General features: G+C 45.2%; 1 protein-coding gene across 1 annotated transcript; it reads left to right on the top strand.

Moving 5' to 3' along the window:
* The first annotated feature begins 16 nt into the window (after window positions 1-16).
* On the top strand, window positions 17-19,733 carry LOC135517712 (huntingtin-interacting protein 1-related protein-like). Its single transcript, XM_064942257.1, has 32 exons — window positions 17-204; window positions 4,797-4,860; window positions 5,127-5,269; window positions 5,453-5,509; window positions 5,800-5,880; window positions 6,076-6,152; window positions 6,328-6,389; window positions 6,477-6,617; window positions 6,725-6,782; window positions 6,873-6,948; window positions 7,074-7,202; window positions 7,320-7,375; window positions 7,493-7,583; window positions 7,705-7,888; window positions 7,959-8,047; window positions 8,119-8,235; window positions 8,400-8,501; window positions 8,640-8,834; window positions 8,980-9,090; window positions 9,197-9,391; window positions 9,514-9,748; window positions 9,839-9,946; window positions 10,023-10,159; window positions 10,309-10,419; window positions 10,551-10,609; window positions 10,929-11,022; window positions 11,159-11,259; window positions 11,443-11,548; window positions 11,645-11,768; window positions 14,294-14,355; window positions 14,520-15,281; window positions 15,465-19,733. Exons 1-32 carry the CDS (start codon window positions 118-120, stop codon window positions 15,531-15,533), a joined length of 4,083 nt encoding a protein of 1,360 aa, XP_064798329.1. The 5' UTR covers window positions 17-117; the 3' UTR covers window positions 15,534-19,733.
* The last annotated feature ends 417 nt before the right edge of the window (window positions 19,734-20,150 follow it).

The raw sequence follows: 20,150 nt of genomic DNA, 5'->3' as shown, positions 1-20,150 counted from the left end.
GCCATCCCCATTGTAGATTGACAACCCAGAGCAGACAGGTATCGGCAAACTGCAAGTGTGGGTGGCTGGGACAGCAACTAGTCGGGTCATTTCATCCCAGTGGATTACACCGGCAAAATGAGCTCGAGTAAACCGAAAAACAAAAGCGAGAATAAAACAGAGAAGCAATTGGCTGCGGAGAAAGAACAGTTTGGAAAACTACAGGTAAACTTAAATCCAACCTTTTTTGTTTTAGAAAAAAAAGTTCCCTCATTTACAGATTTATTTTAAATCAACGATTATTAAGGATTGTGTTTGTGTCAAGGTTGTATGGTGATTAGTGTGTGAACATATCTTTGTATAATGTATTTCTGTGACAACATACACATATCTCTGTTTTTATTTCAGTATTAATTATGTTATAATGAGTACATTTTAGTCAGATAAAGATATAACTTACTCCAGAAACATCTGTATCATAAATATCATTTCAACAACAGATATCTTTTTTACAGCCCAACTTCTTCAAAAGGAACTGGGGAAAACTTTGGATTTATAACAATGTAGTACACTTATTTTTGACCACATATGTTGTTGTTTTTTAAATGGTGACAATTTCCTCATGCCATGCCTCACTTTGAACACAACTATTCTTTTGAGTTCTGCCTATCAATAGTATGTGCTGTGTCTCTCATTGTCCCATTGTTCTCAAATGTGTACAGTACCGGTCAAAAGTTTGGACACACTTACTCATTCCAGGGTTTTTCTTTATTTTTACTATTTACTACATAGTAGAATAATAACGAAGACATCAAAACTATGAAATAACACATGGAATTGGGTAGTAACCAAAAAAGTGTTATACAAAGTTATACAGATTTTTCAAATTAGCCACCCTCTGTCTTGATGACACTTTTGGCATTCTCTCAACCAGCTTCACCTGGAATGCTGTTCCAACAGTCTTCAAATCAAATTTTATTTGTCACATACACATGGTTAGCAGATGTTAATGTGAGTGTAGCGAAATGCTTGTGCTTCTAGTTCTGACAATGCAGTAATAACCAACGAGTAATCTAACCTAAAAATTGAACAGGCAGTGGACAGGCAGTGGCTCGGGTGGTTGTTGTACTTGATGATCTTTATGGCCTTCCTGTGGTGTAGGTGTCCTGGAGGGCAGGTAGTTTGCCCCCGAGGATGCGTTGTGCAGACCTCACTACCCTCTGGAGAGCCTTATGGTTGAGGGCGGAGCAGTTGCCGTACCAGGCGGTGATACAGCCCGACAGGATGCTCTCGATCGTGCATCTGTAAAAGTTTGAGAGCTTTTGGTGACAAGCCGAATTTCTGCTGCTCCGCCTTCACCACTCTGTCTGTGTGGGTGGACCAATTCAGTTTGTCCATGATGTGTATGCTGAGGAACTTAAAACTTACTACCCTCTCCACTACTGTCCCGTCGATGTGGACAGGGTGGTGCTCCCTCTGCTGTTTCCTGAAGTCCACGATCATCTCCTTTGTTTTGTTGACGTTGAGTGTGAGGTTATTTTCCTGACACCACACTCCGAGGGCCCTCACCTCCTCCCGGTAGGCCGTCTCGTCGTTGTTGTTAATCAAGCCTACCACTGTAGTGTCATCTGCAAACTTGATGATTGAGTAGGAGGCGTGCATGGCCATGCAGTCGTGGGTGAACAGAGAGTACAGGAGAGGGCTCAGAACGCACCCTTGTGGGGCCCCAGTGTTGAGGATCAGCGGGGTGGAGATGTTGTTACCTACCCTCACCACCTGGGGGCGGCCCGCCAGGAAGTCCAGTACCCAGTTGCACAGGGCGGGGTTGAGACCCAGGGTCTTGAGCTAGATGACGAATTTGGAGGGTACTATGGTGTTAAATGCTGAGCTGTAGTCGATGAACAGCATTTTCACATAGGTGTCCAGATGGGTTAGGGCGGTGTGCAGTGTGGTTGCGATTGAATCGTCTGTGGACCGACTGGGGCGGTAAGTAAATTGGTGTGGGTCTTGGGTGTCAGGTAGGGTGGAGGTGATATGGTCCTTGACTAGTCTCTCAAAGCACTTCATGATGACGGAAGTGAGTGCTACAGGGCGGTAGTCATTTAGCTCAGGACCAATGGTGGCCCTCTTGAAGCATGTGGGAACAGCAGACTGGTATAAGGATTGATTGAATATGTCCGTAAACACACCAGCCAGCTGGTCTGCGCATGCTCTGAGGATGCGGCTGGGGATGCCGTCTGGGCCTGCAGCCCTGCGAGGGTTAACACGTTTAGATGTTTTACTCACGTCGGCTGCAGTGAAGGAGAGTCCGCAGGTTTTGGTAGCGGACCGTGTCAGTGGCACTGTATTGTCCTCAAAGCTAGCAAAGAAGTTGTTTAGTCTGTCTGGGAGCAAGACATCCTGGTCTGCGACGGGGCTGGTTTTCTTTCTCACGCAAGTCTCTTCTTCTTATTGGTGTCCTTTAGTAGTGGGTCCTTTGTAGCAATTTCACCTTGAAGACTATCCTCTGAACAGTTGATGTTGAGATGTGTCTGTTACTTGAACTCTGTGAACATTTATTTGGGCTGCAATCTGAGGTGCAGTTAACTCTAATGAACTTATCCTCTGCAGCAGAGGTAACTCTGGGTCTTCCTTTGATGTGGCGGTCCTCATGAGAGGCAGTTTCATCATAGTGCTTGATGGTTTTTGCAACTGCACTTGAAGAAAAGTTAAAAGTTCCGTATTGACTGACCTTCATGTCTTAAAGAAATGATGGACTGTTGTTTCTCTTAGCTTATCTGAGCTGTTCTTGCCATATTATGGACTTGGTCTTTTACCAAATAGGGCTATCTTCTGTGTACCCCTCCTACCTTGTCACAACTGATTGGCTCAAATGCATTAAGAAGGAAAGAAATTCCACTAATTTAACTTTTAACAAGGCACACATGTTGATTGAAGTACATTCCATCTGACTACCTCATGAAACTGGTTGAGGGAATTCCAAGAGTGTGCAAAGCTGTCATTTTATTTGTACATTTTTATTTCACCAGGTCGGCCAGTTGAGAACAAGTTCTCATTTACAACTGTGACCTGGCCAAGATAAAGCAAAGCAGTGCAACAAAAAAAACAACACAGAGTTACACATGGGATAAACAAAAGTACAGTCAAAAACCATAGAAACATCGATATACAGTTTGTGCAAATGGAGTAAGGAGGTAAGGCAATGAATAGGCCATAGCAGCAAAGTAATTACAATTTAACAAATGAACACTGGAGTGATAGATGTGCAGACAATGATGTGCAAGTAGAAATACTAGTGTGCAAAAGAGTAAAAAAAGAGCAAAAAAAGTAAATAAAATCATGGGGATGAGGTAGGTAGTTGGATAGGCTATTTACAGATGGGCTGCGTACAGCTGCAGCGATCGGTGAGCTGCTTTGATAGCTGATGCCTATAGTGAGGGAGATATGAGCGATTTTTGCAAATCGTTCCAGTCATTGGCAGCAGAGAACTGGAAGGAAAGGCAGCCAGAGGAGGTGTTGGCTTTGGGGATGACCAGTGAGATATACCTGCTGGAGCGTGTGGTACAGGTGGGTGTTGTTATGGTGACCAGAGAGCTGAGATAAGGCAGAGCTTTACCTAGCAAAGACTTATAGATGACCTGGAGCCAGTGGGTCTGGCGATGAGAGCATACAGGTCGCAGTGGTGGGTTTTATATGAGGCTTTGGTGACAAAACAGATGGCACTGTGATAGACTGCATCCAGTTTGCTGAGTAGAGTGTTGGAGGCAATTTTGTAAATTATATCGTTGAGGATCGGTAGGATAGTCAGTTTTATGAGGGTATGTTTGGCAGTGTGAGTGAAGGAGGCTTTGTTTGTGAAATAGGAAGCCGATTCTAGATTTAATTTTGGATTTGAGATGCTTAACGTGAGTCTGAAATGAGAGTTTACAGTCTAGCTAGACACCTAGGTATTTGTAGTTGTCCACATATTCTAAGTCAGAACAATCCCGAGTAGTGAATCTGGATGGGCGGGCAGGTGTGGGCAGCAATCGGTTGAAGAGCATGCATTTAGTTTTACTTTATGTTTAAGATCAGTTGGAGGCCACGGAAGGAGTGTTATATGGCATTGAAGCTCGTTTGGAGGTTTGTTAATACAGTGTCCAAAGAAGGGCCAGATGTATACAGAATGCGGTTGTCTGCGTAGAAGTGGATCAAGGAATCACCCGCAGCAAGAGCAACATCATTGATATATACAGAGAAAAGGGTCAGCCCGAGAATTTAACCCTGTGGTACCCCCATAGAGACTGCCAGTGGTCTATACAAAAGGCCCTCCGATTTGACACACTGAACTCTATCTGAGAAGTGTACCAGGCGAGGCAGTCATTTGAGAAACCAAGGCTGTTGAGTCTGCCGATAAGAATACGGTGATTGACAGAGTTGAAAGCCTTGGCCAGGTCGATGAAGACGGCTGCACAGTACTGTCTTTTGTCGATGGCGGTTATGATATCGTTTAGTACCTTGACCGTGGCTGAGGTGCACCCGTGACCAGTCATCAAGGCAAAGGGTGGCTATTTTGAAGAATCTCCCATATAAAATATATTTTGATTTGTTGAAAACTTTTTTGGTTACGACAGTACACGGTTCCATATGTATTCATTCATAGTTTTGATGTCTTCACTATTATTCTACAATGTAGAAAATAGTCAAATCAAGACAAACCCTTGAATGAGTAGGTGTGTCCAAACCTTTGACGGGTACTGTAGGCAGGTGGTGACTGATTCTCACCCTGTCACCTCTCCCACTGTCCCCTTTCCTCCCCTCTCCTTTCTTCCACTCAGCTCCACAGCATCAGTAAAAGCATCACCTCCAGTGAGACACCGCTGAAGGAGAAATATGCACGCAGTATCCTTTCCAAACATGTCCTAGACACGCCCTTTAAACACACTCCAACCATCTGGAGAAATGTGTGTGTGAGGCTACCTCTAAGTATATCCACCATGTTTTGATAATATGTATAATTTACCATTCCTTCCAGGCCTATTCATATTCACACCCGTGATTTGAGATGTCATAAATATTTGTTAGTTTCTTGGTCTTGCGGGGGGGGGGTGTCTGCCTGTCTGGTGTGTTTTATATACATCATTGGTTCCTCCTTGACGACGGTGCTGACATCATCATGGGGACCCATAAGGAGGGCGGAGCCACAACGTTCTGGTCGTTCATCATCAACCTGCCGCTCTCCTCCAACGCCATCATCAGCTGGAAGTTCTGCTACATGCTGCACAAAGTCCTCCGGGACGGGCACCATAACGTTAGTCATCCCATTCATGTCCCCCATACTGCATTTCTTGTATCTCTTCCTTCATGAGATCTCTTCTATCTCTTCCTTCTCTTCTTCGTGCCAAACGTCCCTGTACGTCCAGTGTCACATCTTTGGAGTCTCTCCTTGCTGTAAGGTCCTGTGAGTGACTCCTCTCCCCTGTGTGTTCCTCAGGCCGTGAGAGACTCTCATAGATACAGCAGGAACGTCAAAGACATGGGCGTACTCTGGGTGAGTACTCGGTTGACGCTACCTTTACAGGAGTTGATGACATTGGAACTTAGGACGTATTATGGGGCGGTGGTTAGAGCGATGGGTCAGTAACCGAAAGGTTGCTCGATCGAATCCCCAATCTGACAAGGTAAAAATCTGTCGTTCTGCCCCTGAACAAGGCAGTTAACCCCCTGTTCCAAGGCTGCCATTGTAAATAGGAAGTTGTTCTTAACTGTCTTGCCTAGTAAAATAAAGGTTAAAAAAATTAAAAAATGTTGACAGTGGATTTTGACCATATGTATTTCCAGGGGAACTTGCATGATAGGTACGGCCATATTGTGTCCCTTTCGGCCAAGTTCCTGTCCCTCAAAATGGAGTTCCATGTGAAGGTGAGACCCCGTGCACTGCATACATATACCACCTAGAACCTACTGTATCCTTGTGATGACATTGCCTTCTCTGTACTGGGGGAGGTGCTATTATGTTAACTAATAGTAGATGTAACATCAAAAGTTGTCGTGGGGCCAACACTTTCTCCTGCAGACAAACCTTTCTGGTATGTACATGGATTCTTTCTTCCCCAGCACAAGGTTATTCCAGGTAACCTGGAGGCCACAGATGAGACGGTGGAGAGAGAGGCAGGAACTGACGTCAACAAAATGTGAGTCAATAGCACCATACTCTACCCCAAAACCTCCTATGATGCTATGGGTGCAAATGTCTTTCTCAACACCAAATATGGATTTGCTGAGCTGTTTCTGAGGTGAGCTACATTTGCAGGTGGTAACAGTGATCTCTGTTAAGCTGTTCACTGTAAGGGGTTCTCTTCTCTACAGATTTGATATGACTCATGAGCTGTTAGATTACCTGGACGCTGCTCTGAAAATGTCAGAGACAGGTGGGTCTTTCGGCTAAGGCTTTCATTCTCCTTTATGCATTGATTCTCAGTTGAATGAAGCCATAACCATCTGTGTCTTCCTAACAGTTTGGCGGCAGCTGGATGCCAACGCGGGCAAGTCCACCACCCCGGCCGGACAGTGTCGCCTGGGACCTCTAATTCCTGTTATACTGGACTGCAGCTGGCTCTACCACTTCTCTGTCAAACTACTGTTCAAACTGCACAGCTGTCAGTCACACGCACATACACAAAACCCCAGGCCTGTAGCCATCTGGATTTCTAAATCTGACCTGTACTCGTCTATTAGACATGTGTGGTCCTGCTCTGTGTTCCAGGTGTTTCAGCTGACTCTCTTCTCGGACACCGGGAGAGATTCCGCGATCTGTTCAACAGGTCTCGCTACACAACTATCGACTGTCTTGTGTGTGCGCACCGGTATGCACGGCGTATGGTTTGAATGATCTCTGCCCTGTTGTCTTCCAGCCTCACAAAGTTATTTGATCGAGCCAGAGAGACGGAGTTCTTCAAAAAGGTTATTCAGATCCCTGACCTGCCAGATGTAAGCCATGTAGTTTGTGTTTGTGGGGAATTGGTCATTCCCACCAATACCTGTTTTCATTTTCTATCTCTGTGTTCCGTATGTTCACTTGTGTGTGTGTGTGTGTGTGTGTGCAACCCCTGTAGTCTCCTCCGAACTTCCTGCGTGCCTCTGCGCTGGCGGAGTACGTGCGGCCGGTGGTGGTGATGCCCAATGAGGAGCCTTATGAAGAAGTCGATGCGGCGCCACAGCCAGACTACAGCCAAGCACCACAGGTACGACTGGACACTCTCCCATTACTTTATTTTACACTATGCTATTGAACCTAGTGCTGTTATTTACATGATCATTTCCAATTGCCTCATAACTGTCTGCATCCATTTGTTCGACAGCAACCGTACAACATGTTAAGCCAGCTGGGAGCTCCTGATGCTGGATTTGATCAAAGGTAAATTAAAGATCTTCTCTTTTCACTGAGCTAACATAACACTTGTCTAACCACATTTTTGAGGAGAAATTATTGTGAAATAATAACCGTTTCTGGTTTGCCTCTGGTATCCCTCAGAAGATCTCCGTCTCCAGCTCTGATGGAGTCAGAGGCTCTGAGGAAGGAGCTGGAGGTCATCAAACCAGAGCTGCAGCTCCTCAAAACGGAGGTGTGTGTGTTTGCTTGCATGCGTGTCTCTGTCTATCTGTCTGTGTGCAGGTGTAGGTGTGACTCAGAATGCATGCATGTGTGTTTGACCCCTCCCCCTCCTCCCACCCCTCTCTCCCTAGGCTCAGAGGTGTGTGACCCAGCTGAAGTCTCAGGTGAACAGGCTGGAAGCAGAGCTGGAGGACCAGAGGACCCATAAGCAGATGGCTCTGGTGGACAATGAACACCTGCGCATGGAGGTAGGGGCCTTACGACAGGCCACCGCCGCCCTACCAGGGGTACAGGCTGGATACCAGGAGGCTGATGGTGAGTATAGACACGGACGGACACAAACACACACACACACACACCTATTAACCCCGTCCTCCCCCTACAGGTCGAGCCCAGGCAGCTGAGCTGCGTTTTTCTCAGCTCAAAGAGCGACACGCTGAACTGGTCACCAGCCACGCTGATCTACTGAAGAAGGTACAGACATTGCACACTGGGAATTTCTATGCCTTTTGGGAGCTGACACAATATTGTGTGCGTGTGTTCAGAATGCAGAGACAGTCCGGTTCTTGTCCAGCACCCAGCAGAACCAGGAGGAATTGGCCACGGCCAAACAGCAGCTGGCCAGCGAGGTGGACCACCTTCGACAGGAGAATAGACTCAAGGTACTATAACCATTAACCCCTGACCTCTAACCCCGAGAGTTTGTAGCAAATATGGAGCAGGTTCAGGGTTTATTTCTCCATGATGATTCTTACTCTTGTACGGTTTAACAATTATTGATGTTTGTCCTTGTGTTTCCTGACTTCTCTGCGTGTTGTCTTTGTAGCTGGAGCAGCAGAAGCAGGAGATGGATCGGCTGAAAAGAGAGCTGTTGGACCAGAGAGCAGCGTTGGGTGAAGTCCACAGTGTCCTGGACAACAAAGAGATGGTAGGCAACAACGACATGGTAGGCTTATTTAGGTAGAAGCATGGGACAGTGTTTTTCCGTCTCTCAAACTCGACTCTACCCTTTTTATTATTTTGTGTGTCCTTCTTGAACCAATCAGAACTCTTCCCGCTTCCCCAGGCTGGTTCCCAAATGACTGGTGCTCTGCAGGGTCTCCAGCGAGAGAGGGAGGAACTGCTGCGCTGTTTGAGGGAGAAAGAGGGTGAAGTGTCCTCCCTACAGCAGCAGGCTCAGCTCCATCACGGCTCCATGGAGCAGGACCGGGACAGATCAGCCAGAGAGATGGCCAGCCTGAGGCAACAGCTACAGCAACAGGTATGGGCTGTCGACACACTAGACTTGAACTTGAAGTCGAACTTGTGCTGCGTAGTAAGACATTGGAGGACATTCTGATGAATTGACGTGTGTGTGTGTGTGTGTGTGTGTGTGTGTGTGTGTGTGTGTGTGTGTGAGATTACAGCTGGCTATAAACGCGGAGCAGAGAGTGGAGATTGACCGACTGAAGCAAGAGCTGGAGCAGAGTCGAGCAGAGGTGTCACGTGCTAACAATGCCCTGCAGAACAAGGAGATGGTAGGAACCTGTCTGCTGGTCCCTAGCAAATGGAGGACCTATACTTGTCAGTCCTTGATACAAATAAGGTTGAGAGATATGTTTATGTATCTGTCTCCCCTTTCAGACTGGTTCTCAGATGAACAGTGCCCTGATGGGTCTCCAGACCGAGAGAGAGGGGCTGCTACGCTCTGTGAGGGAGAAAGATGCTGAGCTGTCCTCTTTAAGGCAGCAGGCGCAGCTCCAACGCAGCTCTCTGGAGCAGGACAACGACAGGACATCCAGAGAGATGGCCAGTCTGAGGCAACAACTACAGCAACGGGTATGGGCTGTGTGTGTGTCAAGCAGTTGTGTGTGCATATGTGTCTCTGTGCACACATACGAGCATGCGCGTATAGGTGTGTTAACCTGTAATCTTTCCGGTGTGTGTGTGTGTTACTCCAGGCATCTCGTGAGGGTGAGCTGACCAGGAAGCTGCAAGAGGAACAGTTCTGTCTGCTCCAGTGTGCCGTGGTGGAGGCTGAAGGCATCATACTGGACGCTGTGTCCAAACTGGACGACCCCATACACGTACGCTGCACCTGCTCTCCAGATTACCTGGTGAACCGAGCTGAGATCACCCTGGGTTCTTTGGACAAGATGCAGCAGAGTCACATGGTCTACCTTGGAAATATGGACGGTGTGTAACCACCTTGTGTGTGTGCACGGCATTCGTGTTTGTGTGTGTGTGTGTGTATATAATCTCCTCTCTCTGTCCTGTCTGTCTCAGATGCCAGTGGTCTTCTGAGGGCTGTGACCCAGTTCTCCCATCTGGCTTCTGACACCATCGTCAACGGAGGAGCTACAGCACACAGTGCTCCTACTGACCAGGCCGACCGTAAGAGACACACACTGCACGCACGCAAGCATGCTCACAAACACACACACTCATCCCTTTCTCTCTCTCCCTCTAGGTCTGACTGACAGTTGTAGAGAAGCTTCCACCCACTGTCTGCAGTTCCTACACGAGCTGAAGTCCAGAGCCACGTTACAGAGAGCCGACCCTACTACGATACGCTATGTAATGCGACGCATACTCACTATGGGACAGGTACGGACGGGGTCATCACACACGGAGAACTGCAGCTAGTGGAATAAGCATTCCTGTTGAGAGCAACGTTCTGTGGTCAGTGCACTGGCAGCCATTTTGTGTCAATGCAGGATAGGATAGGATGTAATGGAAGTGTATTTCCTGTGTAGGATCTGCGTCTTCAAGGGCAGGATGTTCTAAAAGAGGAGTTGGGGGAAATGGTGGATAAAGAGATGACTGCTACCTCTACTGCAATAGAGGAGGCTGTACTCCGCATGGACGTAAGAACACACACGCACACACACACACACACACACACACACACACACACACACACACACACACACACACACACAGAGCATGTCATTGTTGAGGACATTCCTCATGTCTTTTCTGCCCATGCTGTGAACAGGAGATCCTGAACCAGGCCAGGAGAGACACGTCTGGGGTCAAACTGGAGGTCAACCAGAGGTCAGCGAAACACAATAGAACATAGAACACAGAACACAATACTACACAATATGTCACAGAACACAGAAGAAAATAGTACACAGTAGAACACAGAACACAATAGTACACAATAGAACACAATAGTACACAGAACACAAAACACAATAGTACATAGTAGAACACAGAACACAACAGTACACAGTGGATTAGCACAACAATAACTCTGTATTTACTAACTAACGTTATGTGCTGGAGGAGCTATCACTGTAGCTTACAGAGTCAATATGCTTTTTCTCTGTCTCCCTCTCAATTTCTCTCCTCTTCTCTCTCTCCCTCTCAGCATCCTTGGCTCCTGTTCAGACCTAATGAAGGCCATCCACATGCTGGTGACCGCTGCCACTGACCTGCAGAAAGATATTGTGGAAAGCGGCAGAGTGAGTTCTAAATATTACATTTGTGTTTAGAATAGGCTGTACTTCCATACTTATCGACATAGTCAAATAGTGGACCTCCAAAAGGTTGAGCACATCTGTATTAGGCTCTGGGCTCAGTGACGTGTCTTCTCCACAGGGGGCAGCATCAGTGAAGGAGTTCTATGCTAAGAACTCCTGTTGGACTGAAGGCCTCATCTCTGCCTCCAAGTCAGTGGGCTGGGGCGCCACTCAGATGCTGTAAGTACTGACTTGATATACACATTACACATGTATACTATATACAGCGGACTGTTGTTACAGCAGTGATACCAGTCACGTTGTCGTAGGGCTGAATCCTAAAATTGAGATATTTGTGTGTAAAACCCACTTTTTGTCCACACAAATTGATATCTCTTGTTTCCTCTCTCTCCCGGCTGGCAGAGACTCGGCTGACAAGGTGGTAACTAGCGGGGGTAAATACGAGGAGCTCATCGTCTGTTCTCATGAGATCGCTGCTAGTACCGCCCAGCTGGTCGCTGCCTCCAAGGTAGAACACATACACACACACACAGCTGATTCCGTCTTTATATTCGCTGACTTGACAATGGACTCCTCGTCTCCCCCTGTGTTGCCGTGGCTACAGGTGAAGGCGGACCGCAACAGCAAGAAGCTGTCGACGCTGCAGCAGGCCTCAAGACACGTCAACGACATGGCTGCCATAGTGGTGACCTCCACCAATCACGGACAGAGGCAGATCACTGAGAGAGGTGAAAAGAGGGAGAGGAGGAAGGTAGTCTAGGCAACCGAGACTAGGGTCTGGTTGCAACGACGGACTCTCTTGGCAAAGAGGAACTACGTCCAATGCCTACGTTGCTACCTTAGCTTAAAATACAAACTAGTAGCCATCAAGCTGGAGATCACGCCGGTTATTTTTATTGAGGCATTTCACACGTGTCTAGTTTGTATCAACTACCTTCCCTACAGCCACTGCAAAGGTTTTCCTTGCAAACTTTGGTTTCGAATTGTGACATTCTGTTGTCTGTCTGAAGAGTACCCACACGGGAACAATTATTTTCTCTTATCGAAGTTGCCAAAAGAGTCATTGAAACCAGACCATAGTCACTGTTGCCTAGGATTGAGTTTCTGAGACTATATTAATAAGAAATTCACACAAGTAGTACACTGGGCCTTTACTAGAATTAGCAAAGTTATGGGCAAAGACACAAAACACCCACTTTCTTGATCAAATAACATGGAAAACAACCATTTTTTTGTGCAGAAGTCATTTACCATCCTTACAAAACACTTAATGTAAATGTACATTACTGTATTGTTCATAGGCTGGTCATCTAGGGTTGTACCTGTAGACCTTCCATCACCATGAAGAAAAAAATGACCAATACAGTAATTGAGTACATTGAGACATCAAGTGGTTTGTGATGATATGATGTGATGATGTGGCTCAGTTGGTAGAGCATGGTGCTTGCAGGGGACCTGTATGAAAATATATGCACTCTCTACTGTAAGTACAGAAAAAGTCAGAAGTTTACAAACACCTTAGCAAAATACATTTAAAATCTGTTTTTCACAATTCCTAACATTTAATCCTAGTAAAAATGCCCTGTTTTAGGTTAGTTAGGATCACCACTTTATTTTAAGATTGTGAAATGTCAGAATAATAGTAGAGAGAATTATATTTTTCAGCTTTTATTTCTTTCATCACTTTCCCAGTAGTATTTGATAGCATTGCCTTTAAATTATTTAACTTGAGTCAAACGTTTTGGATAGCTTTCCACAAGCTTCCCACAATAAGTTGGGAGAATTTTGACCCATTCCTCCTGACAGAGCTGGTGTAACTGAGTAAGGTTTGTAGGCCTCCTTGCTCGCACACGCCTTTTCAGTTCTGCCCACAAATGTTCTATAGGATTGAGGTCAGGGCTTTGTGATGGCCACTCCAATACCTTGACTTTGTAGTCCTTAAGCCATTTTGCCACAACTTTGGAAGTTTGCTTGGGGTCATTGTCCATTTGGAAGACCTATTTGCGACCAAGCTTTAACTTCCTGACTGATGTCTGGAGATGTTGATTCAACATATTCACATAATTTTCCTCCCTCATGATGCCATCTATTTTGTGAAGTGCACCAGTCCCTCCTGCAGAAAAGCACCCTCATAACATGATGTTGCCACCCCCGTGCTTCACGGTTGGGATGGTGTTCTTCGGCTTGCAAGCGTCCCCCTTTTTCTTCCTAACATAACGATGGTCATTATGGCCAAACAGTTCTATATTTGTTTCATTAGACCAGGGGACATTTCTCCAAAAATTACGATCTTTGTCCCCATGTGCAGTTGCAAACCGTAGTCTGGCTTTTTTTATGGTGGTTTTGGAGCAGTGGCTTCTTCCTTGCTGAGCGGCCTTTCAGGTTATGTTGATATAGGACTTGTTTTACAGTGGATATAGATACTTTTGTACCTGTTTCCTCCAGCATCTCCACAAGGTCCTTTGCTGTTGTTCTGGGATTGAGTTGCACTTTTCGCACTAAAATACGTTCATCTCTAGGAGACAGAACGTGTCTCCTTCCTGAGCGGTATGACGGTGCGTGATGCCATGGTGTTTATACTTGTGTACTATTGTTTGTACAGATGAATGTGGTACCTTCAGGTGTTTGGAAATTGCTCCCAAGGATGAACCAGACTTGTAGAAGTCTTTGCTGATTTCTTTTGATTTTCCCATGATGTCAAGCAAAGAGGCACTGAGTTTGAAGGTAGGCCTTGAAATACCTCCACAGGTACACCTCCAAATGACTCAAATGATGTCAATTAGCCTATCAGAAGCTTCTAAAGCCGTGACATCAATTTCTGGAATTTTCCAAGCTGTTTAAAGGCACAGTCAACTTAGTGTATGTAAACTTCTTACCCACTGGAATTGTGATACAGTGAATTATAAGTTAAATAATCTGTCTGTAAACAATTGTTGGAAAAATTACTTGTGTCATGCACAAAGTAGATGTCCTAACCGACTAGACAAAACTATAGTTTGTTAACAAGAAATTTGTGGAGTGGTTGAAAAACAAGTTTTAATGACTGTAGCTGTGGATAAGAGCGTCTACTAGTTCTGTATTAGTGGACAGATATAGACATCTTCAGTGAGGGCATCGTTTTTTCTGCAGCACCCCCACCGCCAAACTACTTCCTGCAGCTATGGGGTGGAAGATTGTATAAAATAAATGTTGTATAATGGTTTGGGTGTATTGTACCCCTGAGTTCTGAGTCCTTGTCCTCGCTTCTCTGCAGAACCCATGGACTTCTCAGGCATCTCCCTGATCAAAGTGAAGACTCAAGAGATTGAGTCTCAGGTATGTCATTGCAGCAGCTTGTACTGCTCTGCCTACTCTGCCTACAGCCACTTATAGCTGTTTGTGTATGTTTTGTGTGTGTGGGGCCAGAGGCATATTATTCCATGTGACCAACTGGATGTGTGTGTAGGTGAACGTCCTCTTCTCCATTCTCTGTGCTGTAGGTGAAGGTGTTGGAGCTAGAAAATCAGCTGGAACAGGAGAGAGTTCGTCTGGGAGAGCTGAGGAAGAAACACTACCAGCTGTCTGGGACTGGTACAACCCAAGGGGGGGAGGTGGAGGTGGAGGGGGGAGACGGGGACGACGGGGGAGACAGCTTCCCACCCCCTCCCCCTCCAACCCTCTTACCAGCCTCCACCCTGCTGCCCCAGCCCTACCTAAACACACAGCCCTTCTCACAGACACAACCCGACTCACAACTATCAGCTCAGTCCTACTCACCACCCAAGTCCTACTCACTCACTCAACCCTATTCACAAACAAAGCCTTACTCTGAACCTGAATCCTACTCACAGCCTGCAATGCAATCCTACTCACCACCCCAATCCTACTCATCATCCCAAACCCAATCTTACTTAGCACCTCAATCCTACTCATCATCCCAAACCCAATCTTACTTAGCACCTCAATCCTACTCATCATCCCAAACCCAATCTTACTTACCACCTCAAGCGTATTCTCAAACCCAATCCTACTCACCTCCCCAAACATACTCTCAAAGCCAGCCGTATGTAAACACCAATCCCTTCTCCCAACCCCCGCCTCTGTCCCAGCCTCTGTCCCCACCTCTGTCCCAGCCTCTGTCCCCACCTCTGTCCCAGCCCGAGTCCCTTCCCCTTCCAAATAACTCAGTAGAACTCGCCAAGCCAACCCACACTTCAAAGAAACCTTCCATCTTCCAGAAAACAGGAACCCTGTTTAGTAAGGTAAGAATCATTATTACTGGATGTCGTATTGATCCTCCTCGTCACAGGCATTAAGGTTATAGGTATACGAACAGAGCAAAGGTCTAGGGCCTAAGGATAGAAGTGATTGTATTGGAGCCAGGTTGACTTCCCATAAGGATGGAATTGTGATGTCATTGGTGGTCTGTTTTTCCTCTGTTGCAGTTCCGAAGAGGTGAGGCTGGAGCAGAGGAATCCAGAATCCGGAATGTTAGAATCCCAAATCCAGAATGAGAAGATTCTACCTGTCTGCATACCTTGTCATGTGAACTACTGTATATGCAGTTTACTCAGTTTACTCCGGTGCAGTGATTGAAGAACAACCCTTTTCAAGATAGCAACTTTATTGTAGTATTTAATATTTCTTAATGTCTTGATACACTATTTGATTGCAAAAAAAAAAATCTGGGTAAAATAACGGTTAATAATATTATTATTATTACTAACATTATTACTTCTTTTAAGAATGTGTATTATCTTTCTATTTGAAAAAGCAGTCATTTCTTACTGACCACTGCAGTGCTTGTAGGAAGAATTGTGTCTAAACCAACATCCCAACGCTTTGTCCAAATACCTTAAAAATACAAGATGGTTAACAACCAATCAACGTACAGCCGCCTATTAGTCTTTACATAATATCTCTTATGTGAGTATACTTACTTTACATAGATTTGGATATCTGTAACATGTATTGAGATAAACAGACGTTTTAAATGAATATATACCTTTCCATTTGTCCTGCAGTGTAGATTTAGTCTTTGTGATTGACAGGAGAGATGACCAATGGGGCTTTATTGCGACTGGGATTGACCCCTGGGCTGAAGTATGGATAGAGCGTGTCAGCAAAGTTGCAGCCCATGTAACAGTAGATATGGCGTCGAGCTACCAGGTCACAAAACAACAGCCGGCCTTGTTCGTAGTCTATATATACCCCGACCTTCGAGGGTCTGTGGGTCAAGAGAGAGGAACAGGAAAGTCACCAAAAGCTTCGTATTTCCTCCAGTCTCTCAGCCATGTTTCCCAGTATCCATTCTCAGGATTTAGTAGCACACTGCCCTTCCTGTTGATGGACTCTGTGGCCGCTCCTAACGTCCAGTCAGTCTTCACCATCACCTCCCTGAGGAGAATCCCTGCTTTTTCCAGAAACACTGATGGACAGGTCAGGTCTTCCTGAGTAGTCTGGAAGATTCTATCTCTGCTCTCCTCCTCTTCTCGTGTTTCTCCGTGTCACTTGTTTCCTGCACGAGTTACCCTCTGAGCAGTGTGTATATACTTGTACTGAATACAGTGTTTACGTAGTGTTACGTACAGTGAGGTGATGAATGTAACGTACTGGTTATTCATTACAGTATGTTATGTATAGAATGGATAGGTACAGTATGCACGGTGGGAATGTACCTGCACTTTGAAAAATACAACAACATACAGTGGGGTCTGGAATGATTTGAATTATTGCGTCTCGCGATACAGATGAGCAAAAAATACTGAGCTACTGTACTGTATATTGTATGCTCAAAGAAATAGAAAATGATATTATGTTATATGAATACAGTTGCTCAGAGAAATAACAAATATTAAAAACAGAAATCGAATAAAGATAGGGGTGAAACTTATTGGATCCCGTTTTCAATACTCTGGCACCCTTCTCTCCGTTTTCAATACTCTGGCACCCTTCCCTGGCGAGGAAAATGACACTGAGCCTTTTTTCTAAAACTGTTTTATGGACATTGGCGAACACATTGGGAGAGATCGCAGACCATTACCCGTACAGAATCTTTCCAGATCTTTGATGTCCTTCATCTGCACGTATGGACTGGCCTCTTCAATTCAAACCACAAGTTTTCAATGGGGTTCAAGTCCGGAGACTGAGATGGCCATTGCAAAATGTTGATTTTGTGCTCAATTAACCATGTCTTTGTGGATTTTGATGTGGGCCTGGGGTTATTGTCTTGCTGGAAGCAATATACGTGTGTGTGTGTGTATATATACAGTGCCTTGCGAAACTATTCGGCCCCCTTGAACTTTGCGACCTTTTGCCACATTTCAGGCTTCAAACATTATTTGTTTGTGAAGAATCAACAACAAGTGGGACACAATCATGAAGTGGAACGACATTTATTGGATATTTCAAACTTTTTTAACAAATCAAAAACTGAAAAATTGGGCGTGCAAAATTATTCAGCCCCCTTAAGTTAATACTTTGTAGCGCCACCTTTTGCTGTGATTACAGCTGTAAGTCGCTTGGGGTATGTCTCTATCAGTTTTGCACATCGAGAGACTTGAATTTTTTCCCATTCCTCCTTGCAAAACAGCTCGAGCTCAGTGAGGTTGGATGGAGAGCATTTGTGAACAGCAGTTTTCAGTTCTTTCCACAGATTCTCGATTGGATTCAGGTCTGGACTTTGACTTGGCCATTCTAACACCTGGATATGTTTATTTTTTAACCATTCCATTGTAGATTTTGCTTTATGTTTTGGATCATTGTCTTGTTGGAAGACAAATCTCCGTCCCAGTCTCAGGTCTTTTGCAGACTCCATCAGGTTTTCTTCCAGAATGGTCCTGTATTTGGCTCCATCCATCTTCCCATCAATTTTAACCATCTTCCCTGTCCCTGCTGAAGAAAAGCAGGCCCAAACCATGATGCTGCCACCACCATGTTTGACAGTGGGGATGGTGTGGTCAGGGTGATGAGCTGTGTTGCTTTTACGCCAAACATAACATTTTGCATTGTTGCCAAAAAGTTCAATTTTGGTTTCATCTGACCAGAGCACCTTCTTCCACATGTTTTGATGTGTCTCCCAGGTGGCTTGTGGCAAACTTTAAACAACACTTTTTATGGATATCTTTAAGAAATGGCTTTCTTCTTGCCACTCTTCCACAAAGGCCAGATTTGTGCAATATACGACTGATTGTTGTCCTATGGACAGAGTCTCCCACCTCAGCTGTAGATCTCTGCAGTTCATGCAGAGTGATCATGGGCCTCTTGGCTGCATCTCTGATCAGTCTTCTCCTTGTATGAGCTGAAAGTTTAGAGGGACGGCCAGGTCTTGGTAGATTTGCAGTGGTCTGATACTCCTTCCATTTCAATATTATCGCTTGCACAGTGCTCCTTGGGATGTTTAAAGCTTGGGAAATCTTTTTGTATCCAAATCCGGCTTTAAACTTCTTCACAACAGTATCTCGGATCTGCCTAGTGTGTTCCTTGTTCTTCATGATGCTCTCTGCACTTTTAATGGACCTCTGAGACTATCACAGTCTTCACAAGGTTTTCACACACTGTTGCTGGTATTTTGGCCCATTCCTCCATGCAGATCTCCTCTAGAGCAGTGATGTTTTGGGGCTGTTGCTGGGCAACACGGATTTTCAACTCCCTCCAAAGATTTTCTATGGGGTTGAGATCTGGAGACTGGCTAGGCCACTCCAGGACCTTAAAATGCTTCTTACGAAGCCACTCCTTCATTGCCCGGGCGGTGTGTTTGGGATCATTGTCATGCTGAAAGACCCAGCCACGTTTCATCTTCAATGCCCTTGCTGATGGAAGGATGTTTTCACTCAAAATCTCACAATACATGGCCCCATTCATTCTTTCCTTTACACGGATCAGTCATCCTGGTCCCTTGCAGAAAAACCGCCCCCAAGCATGATCTTTCCACCTCCATCCTTCACAGTAGGTATGGTGTTCTTTGGATGCAACTCAGTATTCTTTGTCCTCCAAACACGACGAGTTGAGTTTTTACCAAAAAGTTCTATTTTGGTTTCATCTGACCATATGACATTCTCCCAATCTTCTTCTGGATCATCCAAATGCTCTCTAGCAAACTTCAGACGGGCCTGGACATGTACTGGCTTAAGCAGGGGGACACGACTGGCACTGCAGGATTTGAGTCCCTGGCGGCGTAGTGTGTTACTGATGGTAGGCTTTGTTACTTTGGTCCCAGCTCTCCGCAGGTCATTCACTAGGTCCCCCCGTGTGATTCTGGGATTTTTGCTCACCGTTCTTGTGATCATTTTGACCACACGGGGTGAGATCTTGCGTGGAGCCCCAGATCGAGGGAGATTATCAGTGGTCTTGTATGTCTTCCATTTCCTAATAATTGCTCCTACAGTTGGTTTCTTCAAACCAAGCTGCTTACGTATTGCAGATTCAGTCTTCCCAGCCTGGTGCAGGTCTACAATTTTGTTTCTGGTGTCCTTTGACAGCTCTTTGGTCTTGGCCATAGTGGAGTTTGGAGTGTGACAGTTTGAGGTTGTGGACAGGTGTCTTTTATACTGATAACAAGTTCAAACAGGTGCCATTAATACAGGTAACGAGTGGAGGACAGAGGAACCTATTAAAGAAGAAGTTACAGGTCTGTGCGAGCCAGAAATCTTGCTTGTTTGTAGGTGACCAAATACTTATTTTCCACCATAATTTGCAAATAAATTAATTAAAAATCCTACAATGTGATTTTCTGGATTTTTTTTCTCATTTTGTCTGTCATAGTTGAAGTGTACCGATTATGAAAATTACAAGCCTCTCTCATCTTTTTAAGTGGGAGAACTTGCACAATTGGTGGCTGACTAAATACTTTTTTGCCCCACTGTATACACACACTACCGTTCAAAAGTTTGGGGTCACTTAGAAATGTCCTTGTTTTTGAAAGAAAAGCCTTTTTCTTGTCCATTAAAATAACATAAAATTGATCAGAAATACAGTGTACACATTGTTATTGTTAAAAATAACTACTGTAGCTGGAAACGGCAGATTTTTTTAATGGAATATCTACGTAGGCGTACAGAGACCCATTATCAGCAACCATCACTTCTGTGCTCCAATGGCACGTTGTGTTAGCTAAAATGATGATCCAAGTT

The sequence above is a fragment of the Oncorhynchus masou genome, chromosome 28 (assembly GCF_036934945.1).
Source record: "Oncorhynchus masou masou isolate Uvic2021 chromosome 28, UVic_Omas_1.1, whole genome shotgun sequence".
NCBI classification, from domain to species: Eukaryota; Metazoa; Chordata; class Actinopteri; order Salmoniformes; family Salmonidae; genus Oncorhynchus; species Oncorhynchus masou.
Note: the sequence above shows the minus strand (reverse complement) of the source record. Positions and strands in the feature narration are given on the sequence as shown.